The sequence below is a fragment of the Oncorhynchus clarkii genome, chromosome 4, assembly GCF_045791955.1.
Source record: "Oncorhynchus clarkii lewisi isolate Uvic-CL-2024 chromosome 4, UVic_Ocla_1.0, whole genome shotgun sequence".
NCBI lineage: Eukaryota > Metazoa > Chordata > Actinopteri > Salmoniformes > Salmonidae > Oncorhynchus > Oncorhynchus clarkii.
This window is the reverse complement of record NC_092150.1, coordinates 63,558,856-63,585,396: the sequence shown is the minus strand read 5'-3', so window position 1 is coordinate 63,585,396 and position 26,541 is coordinate 63,558,856. Positions and strand designations below refer to the sequence as shown.

General features: G+C 43.6%; 2 protein-coding genes across 2 annotated transcripts in view; both read left to right on the top strand.

Moving 5' to 3' along the window:
- Positions 1–15,163, top strand: part of LOC139407774 (peroxisomal biogenesis factor 7) — a 31,620-nt gene extending 16,457 nt beyond the window's left edge. The window contains exons 8-10 of the mRNA XM_071151633.1: positions 1,406–1,461; positions 7,271–7,373; positions 14,220–15,163. Coding sequence (XP_071007734.1) covers positions 1,406–1,461; positions 7,271–7,373; positions 14,220–14,300 — 240 coding nt within the window. The 3' untranslated portion in view covers positions 14,301–15,163. The remainder of the gene's footprint in view (positions 1–1,405; positions 1,462–7,270; positions 7,374–14,219) is intronic.
- A 1,305-nt stretch (positions 15,164–16,468) lies between these two features.
- LOC139407773 (solute carrier family 35 member D3) lies at positions 16,469–19,271 on the top strand. Its single transcript, XM_071151632.1, has 2 exons — positions 16,469–16,904; positions 18,412–19,271. Exons 1-2 carry the CDS (start codon positions 16,469–16,471, stop codon positions 19,269–19,271), a joined length of 1,296 nt encoding a protein of 431 aa, XP_071007733.1.
- Positions 19,272–26,541: the final 7,270 nt, after the last annotated feature.

The following is a 26,541-nucleotide window of genomic DNA, read 5'->3' as shown; positions in this document are numbered from 1 at the left end:
GTATATAGCCTCGCTACTGTTATTTTACTGCTGCTGTTTAGTTATTTGTTACTTTAATTTTTTATTTATCTATTTTTTGCTTAACACTTATTTTTCTTAACTGCATTGTTGGTTAAGGGCTTGTAAAGTAAGCATTTAACTGTTAGGTCTACACCTATTGTATTCGGTGCATGTAACAAATGTATTTTTCCACTCCTCAATTGTCCAGTGTTGGTGATTGCCTGCCCACTGGAGCCACTTCTTTTTGTTTTTAGCTGATAGGAGTGGAACCCCGTGTGGTCGTCTGCTGCAAAGGAACGACGCGTTGTGCTTTCCGAGATGCGGTTCTGCATTCAACTGTTGTACTGCGCTGTTATTTTCCTGTTTGTGACCTGCCTGTTAGCTTGCACAACTCTTGCCATTCTCCTTTGACCTCTCTCATCAACAAGCTGTTTTCGCCCACAGGACTGCCGCTGACTGGATGTTTTTTGTTTGTCGCACCATTCTCTGTAAACCCTAGACAGTCGTGCGTGAAAAGCCCAGGAGGCCGGACGTTTCTGAGATACTGGAAACAGCGCGCCTGGCACCGACAATCATTCCACGCTCAGGTCACTCGTTGGGCCATTTCTAATGTTCAATGGAACAGTAACTGAATGCCGTGATGCCCGTCTGCCTGCTTTGCGTAGCAAGCCACAGCCACGTTACTCACTGTCTGCAGGAACAAACCATTTTCATGAACGGGGTGATGTACCTAATAAACTGTATCATAAGGATGTGGTACTGGTGACGTAAAATACTTCTCCAATCGTTGTTGAGATTTGATATTCTGCACAGAGCAAGTCGAGACGTAGGCCAATGTCATATCGTCAGCCAATCACATTTGTCAAATCCTTTCGGGCTAAATTTCAGCTGAAATTGGAGAGGACAGTTAACTATTTACAAAAAGCATGCTCGTAACGAAGAGCTACAAAGGTAAGTAAATAGCTGTTTTAGACTGAAATATATAAGGTAGTTCAGCAAAACTTGTGAGGCTCTCCCTGCTCATTAGTTGCTCATTCAACAATTAATGTCATTTTTAAACGTCTCCTTTCCTAACTGTTGTACATTCCCAGAGACCAACCAGAAATGTTTCCTTTGCCAAATATTCCCATATTTTCATAAAATCTTTCGTTTCTACATAACCAAATTTTGTGCAAGGCAGTAGAGTAGGCTAATTGTCATTCGATCAGCTTGCTCAGTGCAGCGGGAGAGGGATTTTTGTTTGTGTGTTTTTATTCATGTAGGCTACACTGTCCGGCGAATGTACTGCAAAATCATTCCGTTGTCCCGCATTTGGGTATTTTAAATGTGGTCACGCTATCCCTCAGCTGTTAATAAAGTTTGACAGTTTAAAGTTTATATCGTATTCTTGTGGCTTTTCCCACAGTTCTCTCCATTCAACCAGACCGTGTTGGCCTCCTGTTCCTATGACTTCACAGTCAGGTAAGACATTCTAATCATGACTCGGTCATTCTTGTTCAGCTTGTAATGCAAACTGAGCAATAATATCCCACTGTGCATGAACAATGTTTAAAGACAAACGCCACAAACAAGATTTCATTTGTGAAACCTTTACTAAAAACCCATTGGAGTCAGTGAAGCGTGATCACTAGATGATACTGTTTCCTGGAAGAAGGGCAATCTCCTTGAATTATTTAAAAGAATTGACCTCCAGGAACACTCGTGTTTGAGAGGCCTGTATAAAGATGTGTAAAATATACATGCAAGCAATGGAAATACCAACCAAATTGTGGTACTATGTTGAGTAGGGTCATAAAATCTGTAATTTCAAGGTAGACTGGTTTATTTTTATTTGGCAAATCGTATTCTCCATCTCAGAGTTTGAATATGTGAGCCTAATTCCCAAACAATGCCGTCAGTCAAGGGTGTGATGTTTAGTGTCATGCATCCACCAACAGACCCCCCCTCCCCCCCTCACATAATCAGAGCAGCGACAACATGACCCATAAATCACTTTTGTGTACGCTGTCGCCTTTTAGAATCATTCCTTGAGACAGAATTAAAATCGTCCTATGCTATCCTGTACTGAGATCCTATTCTATTCCTCCAGTTTTTTTCCAACCTTAGATCTATTTGAATAATGTTAATGATGCCTGTTGAGGTTGATGCAGGAAGTTGGGTTTTAAGGTAATGTGTCTGTATCGGCCCTTTAAGATCTAGGTATCACCGGTCCTCCAAAGAGAGGGAAGGTTGTCTTGTAGTGATGGGGGGGAAAAAATTGATACAGTTACATATCGGGACATTTATTTTTCATGCTACATCGTGTTGTTTTGCACCAGTTGGCTGTACCTGCACCAAAACCAGTATATTTCCTTCATAGCTTGTTCTCCATCTTTTTTTAAAAATATGGAGCCAATTTGTTTTCAGCACTTTTGTTTCCATGACCGATCAAAATGTGATGTTCTCATGGCTCTCTCTCGTCCCTCTGCAGCAGACATATGATGAACAATAGGGTTGGAACATCGAATCACAATAAAATCACAGTATCGAATCACAATATTATATAGAATCTTGAGAATCACAATACATATCATATCAGCACCTAAGTATCGTGAGGTCCCTGGCAATTCCCAGCGCTATTGTCTTGTATCTCTACAAGTTCTATTGTCACATACACTGCATAGATGCAGTGAAATGTGTTGTTTTACAGGGTCACCAATCGTAGTGTGACACCCTGGAGCAAAGTAGGGTTAAGTGCCTTCCTCAAGGGCATATCGACAGACCATGTCGGCTCAGGTTTTCAAACCAGCAACCTTTCGGTTACTGGCCCAACGCTCTAACTGCTTGGCTACCTGGTGCTGTTTACAGTGCAATGTGCAATGCAGTGCAGTGTTCAGTGGGCTGGTTGGCTGCTGAGGTTTGGACCAGTGCCAACCTGACTTTTATTGATCTGGCCTGGGGCAAGACTGCCTTGGTTAATTCAGGCAGATTACTGTGGTGGTGTATTTCATTAGAAACTATCGCTGACTACACAGAGACATTTATGCGACACCAGGCTTCTTCATGCCCCTCCAAGGCCAGCCTTATCTTGTTGTTTGAAGTCCGAAATCGAGTCAATTGCTTTCATGTGAAAAAAATAAACACTATTTTTTTACATTTTATTCTTGGTGTTGGATAAACAGTTTTTCTCTGACTCTGTGGGGAACCTGGTCTCTTTGTTGACGACTTGGCTGCATCTGTCTGACAGAAAGTTATGCCATGTTATGCAAGTACCCTTAGGTAAAACATAAGTAACACACTTGCCACTGATCGGAATTAGTCATTTTTGGGAGGTTTTCTTCGGCATGCTGTCACTGGATTACTGTCATACTGTTTGCTGAAGGCCTACCTGAACTATCTATCTCTGTTCTAGCTGCTGTTCACTCTTCACTTCCCTTGACTTGGCTTTTTGTTTCCGATGTCACGTGAAAGTCAGTGGCTATGGGAAAGCCCCCTCTCTATATATTTTACAAGCCCTTGTCCCACACTGGTGCCTCTGTGCTCTTATAGGCCTAGACACACAGAGCAGGATCATGAGTCTCTCACAGAATTTCAGCCTCAAAACTTTTGAGAAGTGTAACTTGGTCCAAAAAAAAGTTAGATTTTTACATTCTCCCATCTCAAGAGGTTATTTAAAAAAAAGTGCCTATTAAGTGCCAAATAAAGTAACAGTAACCGAGTTGACGATTTCTTCAGAAATCAGTCACGAATCCCCTTTTGACAGGGGGAATGGAAGCTTATTGTGTGCAAAGGGAAGTGGCAATTGAATGCAAGTTTCACAAAAAAAAATGTTTTAAGTTCCCTTAAATTTAAATGTAATTTAACTTGGCAAGTCAGTTAAGAACATATTTTTATTTACAATGACGGCCTAGGAACAGTGGGTTAACTCCCTTGTTCAGGGGCAGAACGACATAATTTGACCTTGTCAGCTCGGGGATTCCATCCAGCAACCTTTCGGTTACTGGCCCAACACTCTTAACCACAAGGCTACCTGCCTCCCAATTGAGGGACGTAAATGAATCACTAATCACATAAAATAAATAAGAATCTTCAGAAATTACTTTGTCAAAGCAACAAAAAAACTAAGGCCTTACAATGATGAAACTTGAAGACATTTTTGGATTTAAAATATTCCTAGAAGTGACACATGGTTGGGGGACATGTCAAAATGCATTTATTTATATTTATGATTTATAGAATTTTCCATATGGTCTATATTAAAAGGCACTTCATTTAATATAACAGTCTTTTAAAATTCAATATTGCCGCACAATTTCTAGTTAAATTATCATAGGCACTGTTTTCATGTAACAACCCAATTATGTTGTGCTGGCCTGTACACATTTGGGAGAAATTAGCAGTTATCATTCAGATGTATATATGATATTGGTTACTGAATGGATATTTAACCAGAATTGTCAGTGCAACTCAAGCCCACGTTAGCCTACAGAGCTAATAGCCTAACTCTATGTACATATGACTGGGTAAACTCATAGGTCAATACTGTTTTTGATGTGGAGCGTGTTTAGCCATGAGGTTGTGTCATATTCCGTGAAGAAACCAGGTAATTATTTCTAGCACTGCACTGCATCGATCACCTATGCTTTTAAGGTAATCAACGGAAATGATTTTCCTTAGATCGTCATGGCACTGCTGAACAAAAGGTTTGTTTTCCTATGTACTGTCCATTCATTACAGGCATGGGACTGTGTAGAGGCGATGGCACCTGTTGTAACATAGACCTCATCCCAGGCCTCTGTTTACTCACTCCAAGTTACGTTTGGGTGTCTTTAGAATTCTACCGGGTCCTGGTGTTTACATGAGATTAGGTGTCCTGTTTGATTCACAGCGCTAGGTGAGGTTGGGTTGCCATGGTGGGCTCTGTTCATTCAGGAGTGTTGGGACGGAAGGTAAACGATGCGCTGGCCGCTGCCACCTGTTATTGTAGGGCTAATTAGAGCAGGATATTGCCTCACCTCAATTAGCCAGAACGCTGGCTGGGTATTGTGGGAGGAACGAGAAGGGGAGCCATCTACAGTACCTGAGCTGCGCCTGGATCTGACTGTTTGTTCCCACAGAAACGTACTGAGTGTGAGTTAAGGAGATGTATCGTGTCATCTTTTGAGTCCTACTGACACTACTCTTGAAGTGAATGGGGTGGTACACCTGCTTATCAAACATTTCATTCCAAAATCATGGGAATTAATATGGAGTTGGCCCCCTACCTGCTGCTATAACAGCCTCCACTCTACTGGGAAGGCTTTCCATTAGATGTTGGAACACTGCTGCAGGGACTTGCTTCACTTCAGCCACGAGCATTAGTGAAGTCGGGCACTGATGTTGGGCGATTAGGCCTGGCTCGCAGTCGGCATTCCAATTCATCCCAAAAGTTTTCGATGGGGTTAAGGTCAGGGTTCTGTCCAGGCCAATCAAGTTACTCCACACTGATCTTGACAAACCATTTCTGTATGGACCTCGCTTTGTGCACAGGGGCATTGTCATGCTGAAACAGGAAAGGGCCTTCCGCAAACTGTTGCCACAAAGTTGGAAACATAGAATCGTCTAGAATGTCTGGTATACTGTAGTGTTAAGATTTCCCTTCAAGGGCCTCCCGGGTGGCGCAGTGGTTAAGGGCGCTGTACTGCAGCGCCAGTTGTGCCATCAGAGTCCCTGGGTTCGCGCCCAGGCTCTGTCGTAACCGGCCGCGACCGGGAGGTCCGTGGGGCGACGCACAATTGGCCTAGCGTCGCCCGGGTTAGGGAGGGCTTGGTCGGTAGGGGTGTCCTTGTCTCATCGCGCCCCAGCGACTCCTGTGGCGGGCTGGGCGCAGTGTGCGCTAACCAAGGTGGCCAGGTGCACAGTGTTTCCATCCGGCGCATTGGTGCGGCTGGCTTCCGGGTTGGATGCGTGCTGTGTTAGGTTGTGTATCGGAGGACGCATGACATTCAACCTTCGTCTCTCCCGAGCCCGTACGGGAGTTGTAGCGATGAGACAAGATAGTAGCTACTACAACAATTGGATACCATGAAATTGGGGAGAAAAAGGGGTAAAATAAAAAGATTTCCCTTCATTGGAATTAAGGGACCTAGCCAAACCCATGAAAAACAGCCCCGGGCCATTATTCCTTCTCCACCAAACTTTACAGTTGCCACTGTGCATTCAGGCAGGTAGCATTCTACTGGCATCCGCCAAACCCAGATTCGTCCATCTGACTGCCAGATAGTGAAGCATGATTGATTCATCACTCAAGAGTCCAATGGCGGCAAGCTTTATTCCAATCCAGCCAACGCTTGTTATTGTGCATAGTGATTTTAGGCTGCTTGGCCATGGAAACCCATTTCATTAACAGTTCTTGTGCTGACGTTGCTTCCAGAGGCAGTTTGGAATTCGGTAGTAAGTGTTGCAACTGAGGACAGACGATTTTTACACACTACGCTCTTCAGCACTTGGCGGTCCCGTTCTATGAGCTTGTGTGGCCTACCACTTCGCGTCTGAGCCGTTGTTGCTCCTAGACGTTTCCACTTTACAATAATAGCACTTACAGTTGACCGGTGCAGCTCTAGCAGGGCAGAAATTGTACAAACTGACTTGTTGGAATAGTGGCATCCTATGACAGTGCCATGTTGAAAGTCACTAAGCTCTTTAGTAATGTTTTCTATGGAGATTGCATGGCTGTGCTCAATTTTATACACCTGTCAGCAACGGGTGTGGCTGAAATAGCCGAATCCACTAATTTGAAGGCATGTCCACATACTTTTGTATGTTCTCTTTGTGGATTTGTTTTATTCTTCTGTTGAACACCAATGTATCATTTAAACTAGAGAACAATCAACACATATTTTATTTTTCGAGGCTAATTTCCGAGTTTGTTTTCATCATCCGCATTGCTTTCGCAAACCTCTTATTTCCTTTTGACTCTAATGGTCTAAGTGGATTTTTTTCTTGAATGTAATCCTACCTGTTAACATCCAATGGGCTCCAGACCCACAATGCAGTTGCAGTATGGGAGAGGCCTATTGCTGATTGGCACTAACAGCTCTCTTTCTATAATAATTCTAAATGACTGACTCCCCTGGCACACATAAATAGGCCCGGAATATTTTCAAAATAAATCATTTAATTACATTTGCTAAGTGGTTCAGTCTGGCGCGCGCTGCGTCAGGGCTTTGAGCCATCGCCGGGCATCAGAAGGGGAGAAACGGCGTTTCAATTAGTGGGATTGCCTCAAGTTCGGCTGCGTCTGCTTCCACAGGCTCTGGGACTACTCCAGGACCGAGCAGCCGCTGCTGGAGACCCTGGAGCACCACTCAGAGTTCGTCTGTGGCCTGGACTTCAATCTGCAAATCCCCAACCAGGTCTGTCTCACTATTGTCTAACTATCATCTCACTGGCCCATGTATTTATCTCAGCCACAGGGCTCAGCCATTGGACCCAACTTCTGTGGGGAAAAACGCTACTAGGGGTTCCGACACAGCGACATAACACAACAGTGGACACTTACCCCTGCAGGCCCAGCACGTTCACTTAGAGAAAACACTACTTCTGCCTTTTCCTGAGGTATATGCTGTACTGAAGAAAACTGTTGCATAGAGTAAATGTATCCTTATAAAGTCCACTGCAGTGCTGTTCTATCTATCTATATATCTGTCTGCATTACAGTAGCCAGCATCACATTCTCCCACACAAAGTTTTTGATACCAGTCCAGCTATCAATCTAGCTGAGGAGCCATATAATTGAAAACGTCACTCTCAGTTCTTCTTATTCCTAACCCGTACCTAGCCTCTACTGTTGGGTCTCTCATGGCTGTTTACATTGTTCAGCCTGAGAGGACTGGAAAATTGACTGATAGGATGTAATAAGCTCTATTGTAAAGGCTAGTCATTACTGGGGTTGTCATTTTTCATATGACGCTGATAGCCTTCCTGTATTATTCTCTGGAAAAAACCCGTCACGCACAATTTGGCATAAACACGACTGTGGGTATACAGTGTCCATGGAGCCTGTAGATCTACACACATACACACATCGAACAAACACACCCACATTCCTGGAAACTTTCAAAGTTGACCAGTAAACTACCAGAATGTTGGTATCTTTCAAGGATTTGATGTAATCTATCACACAACATCTAGTGGCCCTTTAGGGTACTTCAGGTGTTGAATAATATCTAGTCCTCTGTGTGGCTTTATCACCTATTAAATAAGAAAACATTTAAATAAAGAATGACAAAGCTGTAAAATATATATATATATATATATATATATACACTACCGTTCAAAAGTTTGGGGTCATTTATACATTTCATTGTTTTTGAAAGAAAAGCACAAAAAAAATGTCCATTAAAATAACATCAAATTGGATCAGAAATACAGTGTAGACATTGTTAATATTGTAAATGACTATTGTAGCTGGAAACGGCAGATTTTTTACAGAGGCCCATTATCAGCGACCATCACTCCTGTGTTCCAATGGCACGTTGTGTTAGCTAATCCATGTTTATCAGTTTAAAAGGCGAATTGATCATTAGAAAACCTGTTGGCAATTATGTTAGCACAGCTGAGAACTGTTGTCCTGATTAAAAAAGCAATAAAACTGGCCATTAGACTAGGTGAGTATCTGGAGCATTTTGATTACAGGCTCAAAATGGCAAGAAAAATAGCACTTTTTTCTGAAACTCGTCAGTCTATTCTTGTCCGGAGAAATTAAGGCTATTCCATGCAAGAAATGGCTTTAGAAGCTTCTGATAGGCTAAGTGACAACATTTGAGTCAATTGGAGGTGTAATTGTGGATGTATTTCAAGGCTTACCTTCAACCTTAGTGCCTCTTTGCTTGACATCATGGGAAAATCAAAAGAAATAAGCCAAGAAATAAGACAGAAAAAAAAATTTGACCTCCACAAGTCTGGTCCATACTTGGGAGCAATTTCCAAACACCTGAAGGTACCACGTTCATCTGTACAAACAATAGTACGCAAGTATAAACACCATGGGACCACGCAGCCGTCATACCTCTCTAAAAAGAGATGCGTTCTGTCTCCTAGAGATGAACATACTTTGGTGCGAAAAGTGCAAATCAATCCCTAAACAACAGCAAAGGACCTTGTGAAGATGCTGGAGGAAACAAGTACAAAAGTATCTATATCCACAGTAAAATTAGTCCTATATCGGCATAACCTGAAAGGCCGATCAGCAAGGAAGAAGCCACTGCTCCAAAACCGCCATAAAAACGCCACACTACAGTTTGCAACTGCACATGTGGACAAAGATTGTACTTTTTGGAGAATGTCCTCTGGTCTGATGAAACAAAAATATAACTGTTTGGCCATAATGACCATCGTTATATTTGGAGGAAAAAGGGGGAGTCTTGCAAGCCGAAGAACACCATCCCAACCGTGAAGCACGGGGGTGGCAGCATCGTGTTGTGGGGGTGCTTTGCTGCAGGAGGGACTGGTGCACTTCACAAAATAGATGGCGTCATGAGAGAGGAAAATTGTGGATATATTGAAGCAACATCTCAAGACATCAGTCAGGAAGTTAAAGCTTGGTCACAAATGGGTCTTCCAAATGGACAATGACCCCAAGCATACTTCCAAAGTTGTGGCAAAATGGCTTAAGGACAACACAGTCAAGGTATTGGAGTGGCCATCACAAAGCCCTGACATCAATCCTATAGAAAATGTGTGGGCAGAACTGAAAAAGCATGTGCGAGCAAGGAGGCCTACAAACATGACTCAGTTACACCAGCTCGGTCAGGAGGAATGGACCAAAATCCACCTAACTTATTGTGGGAAGGGTGTGGAAGGCTACCTGAAACGATTGACCCAAGTTAAATCATGTTAAAGGCAATGCTACCAAATACTACTTGAGTGTATGTAAACTTCTGATGTAAACTTCTGGGAATGTGATGAAAGAAATAAAAGCTGAAATAAATAATTCTCTCTACTGTTATTCTGACATTTCACATTCTTAAAATAAAGTGGTGATCCTAACTGACCTAAGACAGGGCATTTTTACTAGGACTACATGTCAGGAATTGTGAAAAACTGAGTTTAAATATATTTGGCTAAGGTGTATGTAAACTTCCGACTTTGTGTGTGTGTGTGTGTGTACAGTTCCCTCAAAGTATTCAGACCCCTTGACTTTTTACACATTTTGTTACGTTACAGCCTTATTCTAAAATGTATTACATTGTTATTTTTCCTCATCAATCTACACACAATACCCCATAATGACAAAGCAAGTACAGGTGTTTAGAAATGTTTGCAAAAAACAAAATTGTTAAATTTACACAAGTATTCAGACCCTTTACTCAGTACTTTGTTGAAGTACCTTTGGCAGCGATTACAGCATTGAGTCTTCTTGGGTATGACGCTACAAGCTTGGCACACCTGTATTTGGGGAGTTTCTCCCATTCTTCTCTGCAGATCCTCTCAAGCTCTGTCAGGTTGGATGGGGAGCATCGCTGCACAGCTATTTTCAGGTCTGTCCAGAGATGTTTGATTGGGCTCTGGCTGGGCCACTCAAGATCATTCAGAGACTTGTCCGAAAGCCACTCCTGCGTTGTCTTGGCTGTGTGATTAGGGTCGTTGTCCTGTTGGAAGGTGAACCTCCAGTCTGAGGTCCTGAATGCTCTGGAGCAGGTTTTCATAAAGGATCTCTTTGTGCTTTGCTCTGTTCATCTTTCCCTCGATCCTGACTAGTCTCCCAGTCCCTGCCACTGAAAAACATCCCCATAGCATTAGGCTGCCACCACCGTGCTTCACCGTAGGGATGGTGCCAGATGTGACGCTTGGCATTCAGGCCAAGGAGTTCAATCTTGGTTTCATCAGACTAGAGAATCTTGTTTCTCATGGTCTGAGAGTCCTTTTGGTGCTTTTTGGCAAACTCCAGGCAGGCTGTCATGTGTCTTTTACTGAGGAGTGGCTTCCATCTGGCCACTCTACCATAAAGGCCTGATTGGTGGAGTGCTGCAGAGATTGTCGTCCTTCTCCCCAGTAGGTGGGCCTATGCCCTCTAAGACCCACCCATGGCTGCGCACCTGCCCAGTCATGTGAAATCCATAGATTAGGGCCTAATGAATTTATTTCAATTGACTGATTTCGTTATATTAACTATAACTCAGTAAAATCTTTGAAATTGTTGCATCTTGAGTTTATATTTTTGTTCCGTAAATTATTGTAAAAACAATAACAATCAACTTAGTGAATACCATTGGTGTTCATAAGGCTTTCAGCATGAAATAACCGTAATATTTTGACCATAGTTACGATAGATTACGATAAAAAAAATTAAAACATTTTCTGTTAATTACCAAATTTCCTGAAGATTCCGGTAACTTTAGTAAATGACCATTCAGCTTTGCAGCCCTACACACACACAGGGGGCTGCCTGTGGTGCAGTCTGCGGGGTCTGGACGGTAGTTTCCACAGTCAGGCCTGACGTCAGCACATAGTGATGGATGAAAGACAGCAGGTCAGAACTGTCAGTGAGTCATCACAGCCAGGCTGTGACTCAGATAACAGCAATCAACTACTGCACAGTTCACTTCTCCACCTACATCAACTGTGCATATATTAGTAAAGGAATTAGACTAAGACATCTATATTTGTTCAATGTTTGTGTCACCATATCCTTTTTGGATTACCTTGAGGATGATCTTGAAGTATTTTTTTCCCCTTCTGGCAGAAGTACATTTTGTAGAAAAGTAGATGGCGTTTAACATTCTCTTTTTAAGCAGTGTGGGTATGGCATCTCAGTCATCCATTTAGGTCTTGTACTTTACATAATTTCAGTTACCCCTGTAAAGTTGTGTAAATGTAAACACTTTTTAAGGATATGCCTTAACTTGGAACAGTAATCAAAATTACTCAGATACCCCCGCTTCTAATTATTATGAATGATGACGTCCCCTGAGCCAAACTCGTCTGGGGGCTGAAAATCTCTTTCTGGCAGATGTTTGCCAGTTGCACATCTACTGCTACCAATGGAAGTCGTGCCTACCCAGCACAGCTACACAAAAGCTTGCTTGGCACTCCAACCAATTTGTTGGGATAAGTGTATTTTTTCAAGCATAAATTTTTCCTAATTTATTCTTTCAGGCACAGGTTTGTCTGTTGCCAACCTGCGGGGGTGCAGGAGGGTACGGTTACCTGTGCCAAGAAGAGGGTGCATGCAGTATCGGAGCGGGGGAAAACTCCTACAGCAGTGTTTCTCTCCCGCCCCCCCACCAGTGGAGAGAATAAACCGTAGGCTAACGCACACAACCTCCATCTCAACATGCCAAGAAGATACAGCCTTGACACAGCCCACTACCCTCTCCAGTCTCCACATGACTGGAAGTCTCCTACAGTACAGCCCCCAACTGTCTCCCTCTACCAACACACAGCACATCACTGCACACACCCCCATCCCCTTACCCTCACCCCAGCTAATGTGCAGAGTGGTCCCCCACCCTCCCACAGACTAATGCTGCATGCAGTCACACGTGTCTGATTGATCCCCTCTCTCCAGGTTGTGCTAGCCTCTGACCAGCTCTATTGTCGTTGTGCTGTGAAGCGCACCACACCACACAGCACAGCAGCCTCCCCTGCATAGACCCTCCAAACTGCAGCAATTACATGTTAACAGCTCCTTACAGAGGAGCAGGAGTTAAGCTGCTTGGATGCCAGGCAGGGGTAATACATCACAGAGGGGAGAATATGACAGATATTCTAACATCCAGAGGAGCAGGAGTTAAGCTGCTTGGATGCCAGGCAGGGGTAATACATCACAGAGGGGAGAATATGACAGATATTCTAACATCCAGAGGAGCAGGAGTTAAGCTGCTTGGATGCCAGGCAGGGGTAATACATCACAGAGGGGAGAATATGACAGATATTCTAACATCCAGAGGAGCAGGAGTTAAGCTGCTTGGATGCCAGGCAGGGGTAATACATCACAGAGGGGAGAATATGACAGATATTCTAACATCCAGACGAAGTTCAGGGAGAGACTCAAAGTTTTCCTCCCCTAGAATAGGTTGGAGAAATCCGGTTTTGGAGAAAGTTGAAGTATAGGATTGGACCTCTCCGTTCTCTGTCACCCAGCAGGGACTGGGGACAGGGACACCCCTCAGAGGTCATTCCTCCTCCTCTTCCTCTTTTACCCTCCAGACTGCTGCAGCGCTGGCCTCTCTGTGGCTTTTACTTTGTTTTGCAGTAAAGTAATTAATGGAGGACATTTTTTTCCTTCAATGGCTGAGTCACGGGCTGGTCTGCTTGGCAGTGAGGCAGATTCTCCTCTGTAGTACTCAAGAATAATGAATTCCCCCCTCCCACCAAGGTACGGAGAGGAGAGGAAAGAGCTAAATGAAGTATGGCGCTCTGTTGGAGACATATTTCTTCAGAGCTAAATCATACTGGCAGAATTCTATAGCACCGTGTTTGTTATTTTATGACCCTCCATACTTTATTGTTCATAAAAGCTAAATAAACTTAGCCTTTTATTTAAATATATGTGGGCAGATAGGCCAGTATATAATTTGTCGTGTGTGAAGACTTTTTTGACTGCCGTGCCACGGAGCTTTCGGTCTGTGGAGCTAAAAAGCCCTGATCAATTTGCCATGCTATTGAATAGCATTTTTATTGTCTTTATAAAGACTAAATGAAAGTGGACCGTGTGTAATTTGAGTTGATAACCATGACATTCTGTACTTCTGATAGAGTTCAAACTAATAACGAACCCCACTAAGGCTCAAAAACATGTCTCCGCATTGTTGAAAAAGCACTTTAACGCCTTTTGAGGCGTCAATGCAATGACTGCTTGAAAAGCCAATCTCCACTCAGACACTGTACTCGCAGTATACAGAGTAATATTGAAAATGTCTAAACAGTATGTGCAATTCTGTCTGAACAACAAAAAATGGTGTCCTCACATCTAGACACTATAAAATGTTCACTGCTATTATAGGAACAGCAGACAATTGTGGACCAAAACTACCCTCGACACTCTCCATCTAACTCTGAAATCCCGCCCATTGTATGAATGTGACTGACCATACAACAAGTCGCATGCATCCTAATATATCATAGTCTGACTCCAGTTTGAAACCCAACAAAGACACATTTTCTTATCATGTGAAATCACATGAGGACGTCATCTCCATCACTCGGATCACGTGGAATCTAATTTTGATTCGTGCAATCTGTCTTTGTGTCCACAGGTGGTGGACTGCTCCTGGGATGAGACGGTGAAAATCTACACACCTCTATGCCTGGCTGCCCCTCCGCCTAGCGCACGGTAGAGAGCTCATAATTGCCCTGCCGCAAGGAACAGGAGAGAGGACTTTTAGGACGGCAGTGGGTTTCAATCATGGCCATGGCGTTTGCCAAAGCTTCACTGCGGTTTTCATAATGATTCTACTAAAAGGGGGGCTGTGGGAACGCGTCATCCTAGCCCGCACACACAACAGAGTCTGAATACAGATGGGAAAGCGGGGATTCCTCCCCGTCTGAGAGAGAGAGAGAGAGAGTTTTATATGAAGGTTGCTCAACTCAAACACGTGCCAACAAAATGCCTGATGATCTGCTGTTTGTCCTTATTGTTGGTAGAATGTATGGTCATATTGGTGTATTTAGTGATAGTGTACTGATTTAGTGAGGGGTTGAAATGCATTTGATTATTTACTTAATTTCTCTGGGTCCTCGACCAAGGAGGAACAAACCTGGCTATATAACTCGACACACAGGCTTGAACTCTATCCATGATTTTGTCAGACTTTCCATTGCATTAAAATGTTCATTCTACGGATATGAAAGTAAATGTCATGAATCTGACAGAATGTTCTCTGTGCCCTGGTGGGAGAGGTGAGGGGAGAGAGCCCTAATTTAGCCCTCAGCAATCCCAGCTTTATGCTGCTTTATGCATATTAGAGTAGAGTTGGGCTGCCGATTGGTGCAGCGTTCTAAGGCACTGCATCTCAGTGCTAGAGGTGTCACTACAGACCCTGATTCGATTCCAGGCTGTATCACAGCTGGCCGTGATTGGGAGACCAATTGGGTGGCGCACAGCGTCCTTAGAGTTTGGCCTTCATTGTAAATAAGAATTTGTTCTTAACTGACTTACCTAGTTAAATAAAACATAAAAGCTGTTGAGGCCTGAACCAAATGTTCTCTGGAGACCGTTTTTTTCTGTGTGAGTACATTTCATAATAAAAGTGACTGCACACAGGCGAGCTGTCTGGCATTGCACCAATCTGAAATAGGCTCCAACCCTCTTGGAATTAGTATTTTACAATCTCCTTTGCTATTGCTTCTTTTTTTGCATATAGACTGAATTCATTGTCTTCACCGGTTTATTATTTTGCCTATAGGGCTACGTTTATTTTAGTGTTTGTTTGTTTTGGTTTCTTTATGCTTGTCTTATCAAGATTTGCTTAGCGCTATGGACTAAATTGCAATCACACTGGATGCATTCTTATCACACATAATTCCTACTGGTCGACATGGGAAAACTTACAAGGGAAATATATAAACAGAGTGTGCCTTTCTCTGCTTAAAATGGGATTTAATCATGAAACATACTAACTTTATGCCTATTTTATTTGAATGAGCCTCCATCATTTGGATTTTTCACACTGGAAGCTGAATTGTCGTGGTCAAAATCAATCTACAGAGATATTTGTTTTTTAATACATCAGAGACAGTAATGCATGGTTGAGGTAACACTATAGAGAAGGGTTCCCCTCAACTTTATGTCCCTTGAAGAAAATTAACTGGGTCCATGTGCCCTGGTCCCCGTTCATCGTGGCACTACAATTTAGTCTAATTTACGCCGATTTCATGCGTTTGCAACGCGTTGTAATTGGTCCGAGGACTGCAATATGTAAATAAAACAGACTGGTAAAGTTCTTCAAAGTAAGTAGGCTGGTTCCTACGTCCGTTACTGTGGGTAAAAGGCAACCAACCACAGTTGCGGCAAATGTGTTATTCAACGTGGGAACTTAAGCGCTCAAGTGTTGCGCTCATGCAGCTCTGTTCTAGAGGTAATATACTGTCGGGTTTACCCATATGCACTGCACTGTAGTTTAGTTCTTTCACAACAGCTCACCTCGCAGTCTCTGTGCTGTATCCAACAGCATGTGACACCAAAGTAAGTAAGCTAGAACCTCACGAACAGAAAAGGTGATTTAATTGATGAAAAACGCATATTCAAACATTTGCGTCAACATTCCCAAGCTTTTTTATCTTCAACGTTTTGGGGCCAGCCTCTATTTGTTTTACGGACCCCGTTGTATTGAAAGGTCCTGCTTGCAATCGATTTTTTTCTTGACATTAATAACTTGGACATTTACAGCTGTGATCTCAAGGAGAAAGGCTGTACAGTATACACTTTATTCAAAGGGACTGAGCGCACAATAAGGACTCACCGTTATTTTCCTTGCTCTTGCTTAAAGGGAAATTCAAGGCAACCATGGAAGTTTGTAAAGGTCGTTTTCTTGGTATCTCCGTCGCTGTTGCTCATGGATTTTTCTCGGGATCGTTGAACATTTTGCTAAAATTTCTCATCACGACTTATAACTTCAACTACCTCACTCTCATCCAGTGCCTCACCAGCACATTGGCAGCGGTTACACTTGAGATACTAAGGAGACTGGGAAAAGTAGACATACCCCCGTTCAGCCTTCAACTAGCCAAAGTCTTCGGAAGTGTTTGTATTCTGTCCACATTACAGTCCACTCTGACACTATGGTCTCTCAGAGGACTGAGTCTACCCATGTATGTGGTTTTCAAACGTTGTCTACCGTTGGCCACCCTGGGTATCGGCGTGTGCATTCTGAAGAACGGAACCCCATCAGTGGGGGTCATAACGGCGGTGCTCATCACTACTGGAGGAGCAGCTTTAGCTGGTAAAATTATTATAATATTATACTTATACATCAAGTTAAGTAGGAACGAAACATTATGATTTATTCTAAATTGCCTATCCATATGGTGCATATTACGCAGTTGAAAGTGGTGAGTGTATGGGCTTCAAACTACTGCATACAAGCGATAATTCATCCTAGAGCCAATATTACAAATACACCAACCTCCCCACTGGGCACAGACGTCATTTCAAGGTTTTGTTGTGATTTAAGTCTGGTTGAGTTCTCAACTAACTTGAGTTCAAGTAAAACACAAGTCACTATGTCATTGGATTTAGATATATATATTTTTTAAATCAAAATTCCCTTTTCAGTTGATTACTTTTTGCAAATCAAATCCGTTTTCTACGTTGATTCAATGTCATCACATATGTATATCGTTTTTTTAAAATGACGTGGAAACTTGATTCAACCATTTTTTTCCTACTGGGGATTACACAAAAAACAAGTTAAAAAAAGTGATTTGTGTTTTCTAAAAAGGTGCCATTGTAAAGTATACAGATGCAGAAGTTCTGAATGTTGCTGATACTGTGAGGAAAATGCGCCACCTTGCTCTGTCCCCATTGCGCCATCATATGGATAGGATGTGTTAAAGATGTCTCCACACTACTTTATAATAACTTTCAGAAGAGCCATTACATCCGCACCGCAAATTGGCCAGTGTTACCTAGTGTTGGTTTTTCAGTGTAACATTTCTAGACTTGATTCAAGAGTTAAATTAAATCTGTGGAGTTGGACTTATCACACCCTGAGATGGTTATTCCAGTTTAGATGGTTTAGGTAGTCTCATTGAGCAATCTTCCTTACCTTGGCAGTCATTCTGAATGCAGATTGCAGGTGATTAGAAGTTCAAATTGTTGGATATCCTCAGCCACTCTGGATAGATTCCAATAGGAATTACATATCACTTTGCAAGCCAGCATAAACTTGCCTGATTTGGCCTCCAAACAAGGAGTTTCAGACCACTGCGTTAGGGTAAAACTAGGCCGTCAAAGTAAGGTCTTATGATATATGTAATGTGTTGCCATAAAGAGTTTCATTTCAATGATAACATATTCACACGGGCACTGACTTGATGAAGGCTACAGGACTGAATGCCATGGAATGCAATAACCATGTCACTATCAAACACAGTCATGAATGGTACTGGTAACTCCACAATTCATGGAAAGGCACACTGGGAAATATGCAAATAAGGCTTTACACCCTACAGTGTTAAAGCAACACCCAAAAACGAGTTACTGCAACACTACAGGGGTTAATTCTCTAACACTGAGAGTAATAGCATTAGCTCTAAGCAAAGTGTTAGTAAAGTGTGGACCCATATAGACTGAAAAAGTGTTATATTTAACACTCAGAGAGCTGATTAAACACGGGATAATTTTTGACAATAAGAAAGCTTTGAGAAAAAAAGGTAATCGCGTATTTTCTTTTGCTGTTCTCTCACCACTGCGGTTCTTATTGTGACACGGTGTCTGTGTTAACTCAGGGTCTGGTGACGTGACGGGTGACCCGTTTGGCTACGTGACGGGCGTCCTGGCTGTGATCATCCACGCCTCCTACCTGGTCCTGATCCAGAAGACCAGCATAGACAGTGAATATGGCCCCCTCACGGCCCAGTATTCCATCGCCATCATGGCCTCCCCAGTTCTCTTAATCTGCTCCATCGTCAGCATGGACTCCATCAACATGTGGAGCTACACGGGCTGGAGTAACCCCTTCATCTCTGGCATCTTCTCCATCTGCATCCTCATCGGCTGTGCCATGAACTTTACCACGCTGCAGTGCACCTACATCAACTCGGCCGTCACCACCAGCTTTGTGGGCGTGGTAAAGAGCATCGCCACCATCACAGTGGGCATGGTGGCCTTCAGCGACGTGGAGCCCACCAGGCTGTTTGTGGCCGGCGTGGTGGTCAACACGGTGGGTTCGATCACCTACTGTATCGTCAAGTACTTTGAGACCAGGAGGAAGACCCTCTACCAGGACCTGGAGGAGCAAAGCAAGGACGAAACTCTGCCTGGACAGCCTTACGTCGAGAAGAAGCCACCCAACGGAGACCTGGAGCCCCTGCCCAATGGTCGCAGAGGGTCTGACGGAGGATCGATCGAAGGATCTATCCCCACACAGGAGCACCTACTCAATGATCAGCGCCTCAGTGACTACCCACCTCAAGACACCAGCAACAGTATGGAGTTTGTAGAACTCCAGAGAGAGGCCTTCCACAGCGAGAACCGGGCCAGCCCGTCTGTGAGTGACAGTTACGTGGGGGTGTGGAGGTCCATCCGGAACCTGAAGTTTTTCAAGAAAGACACCTTAATAGATCATATGGAGGTGCAGAGCCCTTGATGGGGAATCTCTATTTTCAAAGGAATGCATGTTTTGTCAGTCCTTTATGTTTGTATCTGTTTTCTATTTGTTTGTAAGACTGCTTTGACATTGCACACTGATGAATGTTTTGAGATCGTTTTTTTTTCTGGCAAACATGCTCTTATGGAAGCAAAATAATATTTTTAAGAAGATGGAATGTTCATGTGAACTGGATAAAAATACTGACTATTCTTAAAAAAAACATTTGTTTAAATGTTTTATATTGATTTTATCAGTCATATTAATAACAGGTGAATAATTGATAGTACATCGTGTAAGGTTGAAATTGATATGTTATGACATGTTATAAAAAATATGAATAATTTCTTTGCACGTAATGTTACTGCCTGTCCTGATTCTGTATGATCCATGAATTGTGATGTTTGGCAAGTGAAGAGCAATAGCAACTACCTTGCATGAACAATGCAAAGTCAATTTAAACCATTTTTATGAAACTGTTCGACTGGGATGTTGGCTTCTTCTTTATGATAAAACCATTAGAGTGAAATGCATGGTAATTGTTTTAGCCATATTGCCTTTCCATTGAGGAATATTTTTGAATTACCAACAATAGATAGCTGTTGTGATAAGGTTCACTTATTATCAACGCTATATAGGCGTACTGAAAGCGTCTCCCAGGGGCAGATTGTGAGGACATCATTATGGGTAGACCACATCGATCCTTAATGTCAATATTAGATTGGAAAGAGAATTACTTCTGTCTCTACAGAACACATGGCTCATTAGTCAAAGTAAACCACAACAATTCCCGTAGAGAAGATCTGAGCTGTTGAAGAAAACACAGCTATTTGTGTCGTGATTCAAAGTAATACTGTATACATATCTGAAAGCTAATGCATTTTCCAGCATGTTTTAGAATACTTCCTTATCTAAATGCATGCAGTGAGAGGATGTTTGTGTCCTTCCAGAGTACCTGCAGTGGAGAGGAGAGGGAGAAGCGAGAGCAATCTGTCCCCCTTACCAACCAGAAAGAGGCCTGCAGTCAGCACTTTAGCTGCAGGAAAATCCATCCCAAAGTGCCTTTGAAATCCTTCAGTGGGACTCTGGAAGTACAGATAGACCAGGGGAAAAAATAACTGGACTTGGAAAATAAAAAAGAAATAGGTGATTCTGAGATGAATTCAGACAAATGTACAGGAAATGAAACAACATGCACACATTGGAGTGGTTTTTGAATTAAACAATATTCAACATTGCACTCCAGTATTGTCTACTTTCAATTATGTTATCTAGGTGTTTCTATGTAGACCACTGATTGTGGAATCGATCACAGAGTGATATTTAAACACCTCATTAACCAAATCTGCATGGATTCTCCATACAATCCATACCATACAGCTACACTTTCTAATGTTGGCCTGCCCATCAACACAGCCTCTATCTAATCCTCATTTATGTGATAGGCAAAAGGTACTTTAATAAAAATGCCATCTTTTTAGGAGACGTTCATTCCCATTTCCCATTTTTGCTAGCAAAAAGTTTACTGGAAGTATTTTACTAAGAAATGCCATGGAAGAGAGAGAGGGGGAGAGAGAGTCATATTTCCATAAAATGGAAAACAAAGCCTGTAATGACACAATTTTTGGTGAATTCAATAAATGTGAGATTGAACATTACACGCTATTGCAATTATTCAGGAGGAAGATATGGTTGAGAAACATCAGGCGTAGGGACATCAGTCTGCAGAAGTCCTTTGAGGACCTGAAGAAAGGGCATTATGCTGTGTGTGACGAGCACTTTGAAGAGTGTTTTATTCTGATTAAGGTACTATCTATCTTTGTCAATAAAATACATTTCAGTGAAATGATACTGAACTTTTCTGGTAAAAATGTCTCTTTCAAAAGGGTTCACGGAAGACACTCTCCTCAGAGGCAGTACCTACCAGAATAAATTGCTGGAATCCACCCCCTCAATCTGCAACAGATGCACGGCGTAGTCTAGAAAGAAGTAAGCCAACTACAAAGTTTGTAGGTATAAAGTCTTGAACAGGTATAAAGTCTTGGTATATTTTTGAAGGAGAGGACAGGGAAGCAGATATATGAGTTTTAGGTGAGAAAGAGAGGGTAGACCCAGCTCCAGCAGAAGAAGCAGCAGATGCTGAGTTTAGTTCAGGTGGTCTGCAGGAGGTGGTCTGTCAGGTGACAGAGGTGGTAGAAGGCATCCTCACGAGCACACAGGAAGCTCAGGTGTCAAAGGAAGCAGCATGTACCACAGTTGTCATGCAGGAGGGGGCCTTCATCCAATTGAAGGAGGTCTACAGTATAATAATAGTAATAATACATCCACAGTGGTTAATTGCACACACATTGAAACAAAAATATTACAGATGTTACTTTTTTAAGAGAATACAGTTCCTGGAAAATAAGCTGTTAAAATCACACAAAAACAACCGCCAAATGCAAAGCAGGCATGCCACAAGACTAAGAGCCATCAAAACCAAGTACGTCGTCATCTTAAAGATTGGAATTTTGACTTCTAATAGACAACAGTAGGATTGATTATACAATTATATGGTGATTTCATCATGCATGTATACTCTTTATAATTTGTAGAACAAAATAAGATCCAATGTTGGAGGGCATGGAGTCACTACCTCCACATCTAAAGGACTACTTCAAACTACATTGCAGTGTGCAGAGTAATAAGAGAGGGCGGAGGTTCTCTGTGGAGATGAAACAACTTAGAATACAGCTGTACCACAACAGTCCTTCCATTCCTGCAGGAAAAATTATCCTGCCATCCCTAGTACCCTCCATTGGTACCTTGCCCGCACCATTGGTTGTTTCACTATATTGGATCACTCCAATATATTGGTATCACTCCGCAGCGGAGGGATACATCCGAGGTGAGGATTTACTTCCCTGTACACCTGTGTCACGGCTGGGGTCCGCCCCTATATATAGACCCCATGGCGATGACACGTTCTCTTTCATTTTCTCGGCGGACGTCCATATGGTTTGAGGTACAAACTTTCTGAAGTTTGCTTGGTAAGTCACTGGTAAGTGTAATATATTGCGTGGAAGTATACTCACTGGCTGTTTGCAGTCTGGAGAAGCTGGCCATATGGCCAGAGCCCCTCCTTTTGAGTGCTCCACTCTCTGCGCCGGTTGATCTGTATTTTCAGCCTGTGGTTTTGTTAGCGTTACACTATGACTCTGTGTGCATCCATTAGTATGGTGGCTCTTGCAGCCACAAACTATAATTTATTTTACACAACTTGCCGACTGACTTGTTCTATGTGTGTGTTGTGAATTGCTTTAACATGCTGTTCTCTGCTGATTACCCTGCAGGTCTTTTTTCTTGTTCTTTCACCTGCAGAGTGTAAGAGTAGAGTGGTGGGCTTTCCACTACATTGAGACATTCACTTTGGAGTTCCTTAACGGAGTTACTCCATCATATGGTGCTGTTTTCACTGCTTGGATATTAAACCGGTAGGTAATATTGCAGTTGGCGTAAAACAAATAAATCAAATCCATTACCTGGTTGCAGTTTTTTTGTCTGCCTGCTTTTCCACACAGGTCCCATTTTTTGCAGAGGTACTGGGTAATTTATCCCTCACCGGGTTCCTATTCCTAAGCGGGTCCCTTCATAAGCTCTCCCAGGGCATCGGACCCCTGCTCCATGGCCTTGTTGGCTTGGCTGAGCTTATGGCTTCCCTTTGTGGCAAGTGTGATGTAGGCATCCCCCCTGGGGATCTGCAGGGCTCACCTGGGAATGAGCTCCCTCCCTCAGGAGTGGTGTGCCAGCAAGCTGTTAGTCCCTCTACTGGGCCCAGTACCCCTACCAGGAAGTGTGGCTGGAGCCACCGCCCAGCTGCTGCCAGTCCTGAACGGGGGCAGGAGTCGGACCGCTGGAATCACCTTGAATGGAGGGCGCATGCCCTGTGTCAGGAGGTTGATAGCTTCAATAGCGACGACAGCTGTTCCCTGTTGGCAAGTGATAGGCTGTTCCTGGGGGATGATGCTGGCACTGTTCCCCACCGTGAGCGGGGCTGACAGGTCATCAGGAGCCTACTCACTCGGGTAGCCACTGCACTGGACATCAAACTGGTGGACAGTGATGACTCTCCATCTGTCCCCATCTCTGCTGAGTGCCGTGCGGCCTTGCAGGAGAGCTGGGCCTCTTCCAGGGGGCGCTTTGCGGGCGCAGAGTCACTCGGCCTCTGGGAGTACCCAACCATGGACACTATGATTGCTGCCATTGTCCTCTCGGACTGGGAAATTATAGGGCGGAACCCAGAACTGAAGCCGGGATCCCCCCAGAGTCTTTGATGCAGACTTGAAAGCCACATTTGGGTCTCTCTGCTCTCTTGGCCGCCTTACCAATGAAGCCATGCTGCTGCAGGCCTTCCCCTCATCTCACTATCCTGGTGAAGAGAACAAAAACAAACAGAGAAAAGGAGAGTCATACATTCCCTTTATCCCAGGGATCATCAACTAGATTCAGCCGAGTGCCTTTTGTTCTTGAGAGGAGGGCCAAATAAAACCGCCCATGGGCCAATTTCATCCCGCAAGTTGGGGGAACCCTGCTTTGTCCTCACTGTCACTCAGAAACTAATTCCAATGTCTGTCTGGTGATGGTTCTGTTCAAAACAAAACGATTGTAAAATAATTTCAGTTCCAACACCTGGTTCTAGCTCGTTTGAAGTGTAACAATGCAGCACATTAATTTATGCAAACTCTGTTCGTATATGCTCATCCGTGTTCTAGCTCTTCAAGTCAACAAATACCTCCTCTGCTTTCTCAGATGCGTTGTCCTGAATGATTAGCTAGCTACTGTTTGCTATTTTTCTGGCACGTGCAGAATCTGATTTATTGATCTACAATAGCTAGCTAACGTTAGCAAGCGAATCGCCATTTTGCTGAAAAATATCAAATATACTGTATATTTCGAACTAGCTCCTATTTCTCTCTTGCCCATGTGAAATTATAAAATGTATTAAGAGAACAGTAATGGCTTAGCTATAGTTAATAAACTAAATTATATTTTACCAATAGTCCCCCAAAATATTTGATAAAACTGTACGTCAGACCATGCACTCTCTTATTTCTTCTTGCAAAGTTAGCTTAGCTATATCGCGCAAGTTGACTGCTCCATTGCTCCCGTTCTTTGGATTGCATCTTCCCAGGTCCCGGTAGTGTAAGATAAACTCTGAGTTGTGTGTATTGTCAGTCTGCCACCAACAGTCTGTGTGACCTGTGGGTCAGAGCATGAAATTCACCGTCCAAGTCTGTGTGACAGCTTTCCCCTACCTATCCCTTTTATCATAGGATATCGGTCGTCCTTGTCTTGTGCTGACTTAGCCCACCAGCTAGTGTGTGTGTGTGTGTGTGTTGGCCACATACTCCGATGCTGACCTTGTCAAAATATCAATCAATCAAATGTATTTATCAAGCCCTTTTTACATCAACAGAAGTCACAAAAAACCCAGCCTAAAACTCCAAACAGCAAGCATTGCAGATGTAGAAGCACGTGGCTAGGAAAAACTCCCTAGAAAGGCAGGAACCTAGCGTTGTGTCTTTGGCTATGCCGGATTAAGTGATATGACATGCTATTCTATAAAATAATTTATCCGTAATTAATATCACCTGATTGAGCTAATCATGTAAATGTAATTAACTAGAGAGTCGGGCACCATGAAGGAATATTTATAGAGCTGCCCGCCTGTCCAGCATCACTACTCTGGACGGCTCTGACTTAGAATACGTGGACATCTACAAATACCTAGGTGTCTGGTTAGACTGTAAACTCTCCTTCCAGACCCACATCAAACATCTCCAATCCAAAGTTAAATCTAGAACTGACTTCCTATTTCGCAACAAAGCATCCTTCACTCATGCTGTCAAACATACCCTTGTAAAACTGACCATCCTACCAATCCTCGACTTCGGCGATGTCATTTACAAAATAGCTCGCTGGTCACCATAGCATCACCCACCTGTAGCATGCGCTCCATCAGGTATATCTCTCTGGTCACCCCCAAAACCAATTCTTTCTTTGGCAGCCTCTCCTTCCAGTTCTCTGCTGCCAATGACTGGAACGAACTACAAAAATCTCTGAAACTGGAAACACTTATCTGGTGCTCTGATGCTCTCCCCAGATGGAACTCCCTTTCAGTGCTCATGCTAGCAAAGAACAGGATGCTGCATCCAGAACACGCAGTCCTGTATCTCTGCAACCTGAAGAATGCATCTCTTCAAGCGTTTGCGTTCATGACCAGAGCTCTAGGCAGACTGAAGTCCACCCTAGTTGTGACTCGTCGCTAGGTCTGGCTTGCCCAAGCCCCAATGTCCTATGACTCCAGTCGGACGCTGAGAAAGCTCACAGTAGTCCCCGGACTGCTCTTCGTCCCTGCAGCTGAGCGGGTCATTGAACGTAGAAAACAGCTGAGTCAGGCTACTACGCTGTGGAACCCACAGTCCAGAAACCAGGCATCCGAGAGGTGTGGCAGAGGGAGGCCTGATGACCGTGAACATCGCCGCTCTCACTTGGCCCAGCCCTACACACGCCCTTTGCCCCACCACCAGCCTAACAAAGGTGCTCGCCAGCCCCAGATGGCGATGCAGCTAACCCAGCCCCCCAAGAGGCCGGGGCCATGGTCACCCCACACCAACCCCACAATCAGGCGTGGAGGCAGAAAGGGAATGGCGGGGTCGGCCGAGTTACCCAGCAGCACGGGACCTACTGGGCATCCCACTCCTCAGACCAATGGGTGGTGATGACCCTCTCAGTTCCAAGGCCGACCCCCACCATTCTCAGAGTTTAAAATGACTTCAGTCACAGACCCTCTGAAAGTTAGCACCCTCAACCAGGAGATTACATCTCTCCTGGAGTCCGCAATCACCAGAGTAAAAGCATCAGAACAGCAAGATGGCTTTTACTCAACCTATTTCCTTGTTCCAAAGAAAGACTGAAGTTTCCATCCATGGTCTAAAATGGTCTAATGTTTTCCTAAAGGTTCTCCTTATTCACAAACCGTAGCCGCAGGGTAATGGTTCACATCCCTGGACTTAAAGGACTCTTCCTTTCACGTTCCTGTGTTACTGGAACAACAACGTTTTCTGTGGTTCGTCTTCCAAAGCCAGGCATACCAGGTACCCTTTGGCCTCTCCCTGGCTCCTTGCGTCTTCACAAGATATGTGAGCGCAGCCCTGAACTCCCTCCACCTACAGGGATCAAGATCCTTCCTTACAACGACAATTGGCTCATCTGCGCACCTTCTCGCGAG